The sequence below is a fragment of the Passer montanus genome, unplaced genomic scaffold (assembly GCF_014805655.1).
Source record: "Passer montanus isolate IOZ18808 unplaced genomic scaffold, ASM1480565v1 scaffold10800, whole genome shotgun sequence".
Classification (NCBI taxonomy): domain Eukaryota; kingdom Metazoa; phylum Chordata; class Aves; order Passeriformes; family Passeridae; genus Passer; species Passer montanus.
Genome location: NW_024357394.1, coordinates 1 through 323, shown reverse-complemented (window position 1 = coordinate 323; position 323 = coordinate 1). Strand labels below are relative to the sequence as shown.

The window sequence follows — 323 nt, the reverse complement described above, 5'->3', positions numbered from 1 at the left end:
GGACGACCCCCGCTTCCCGGTGGTCCCCACGCAGTACGGCCGCCTGCGGGGGGCGCGCCGCGACCTCAGCAACGAGCTCTTGGGGCCGGTCCAGGCGTTTCTGGGGGTGCCGTACGCCGCCCCCCCGCTGGGCCCGCGGCGCTGGGCGCCCCCCGAGGCCCCCGCCGCCTGGGGGGGGGTGCGCGACGCCACGGCCTTCGCGCCCGCCTGCCCCCAGAACCTGCGCGCGGGACCCCCGCCCCTCATGCTGCCGCTCTGGCTCAGCGACAACATGGAGGCCGCCGGGGCGTACGTGGCGGCGCAGAGCGAGGACTGCCTCTACC

The 323-nt window shown here is 78.6% G+C and overlaps 1 protein-coding gene across 1 annotated transcript; it reads left to right on the top strand.

Annotated features, from left to right (window-relative positions):
• Positions 1–4: 4 nt before the first annotated feature.
• On the top strand, positions 5–319 carry LOC120508980 (neuroligin-2-like; the record flags this gene model as incomplete). Its single annotated transcript, XM_039723131.1, has 1 exon — positions 5–319. A coding segment is annotated over one exon (315 nt), but the record flags the coding sequence as incomplete, so codon positions are not given.
• Positions 320–323: the final 4 nt, after the last annotated feature.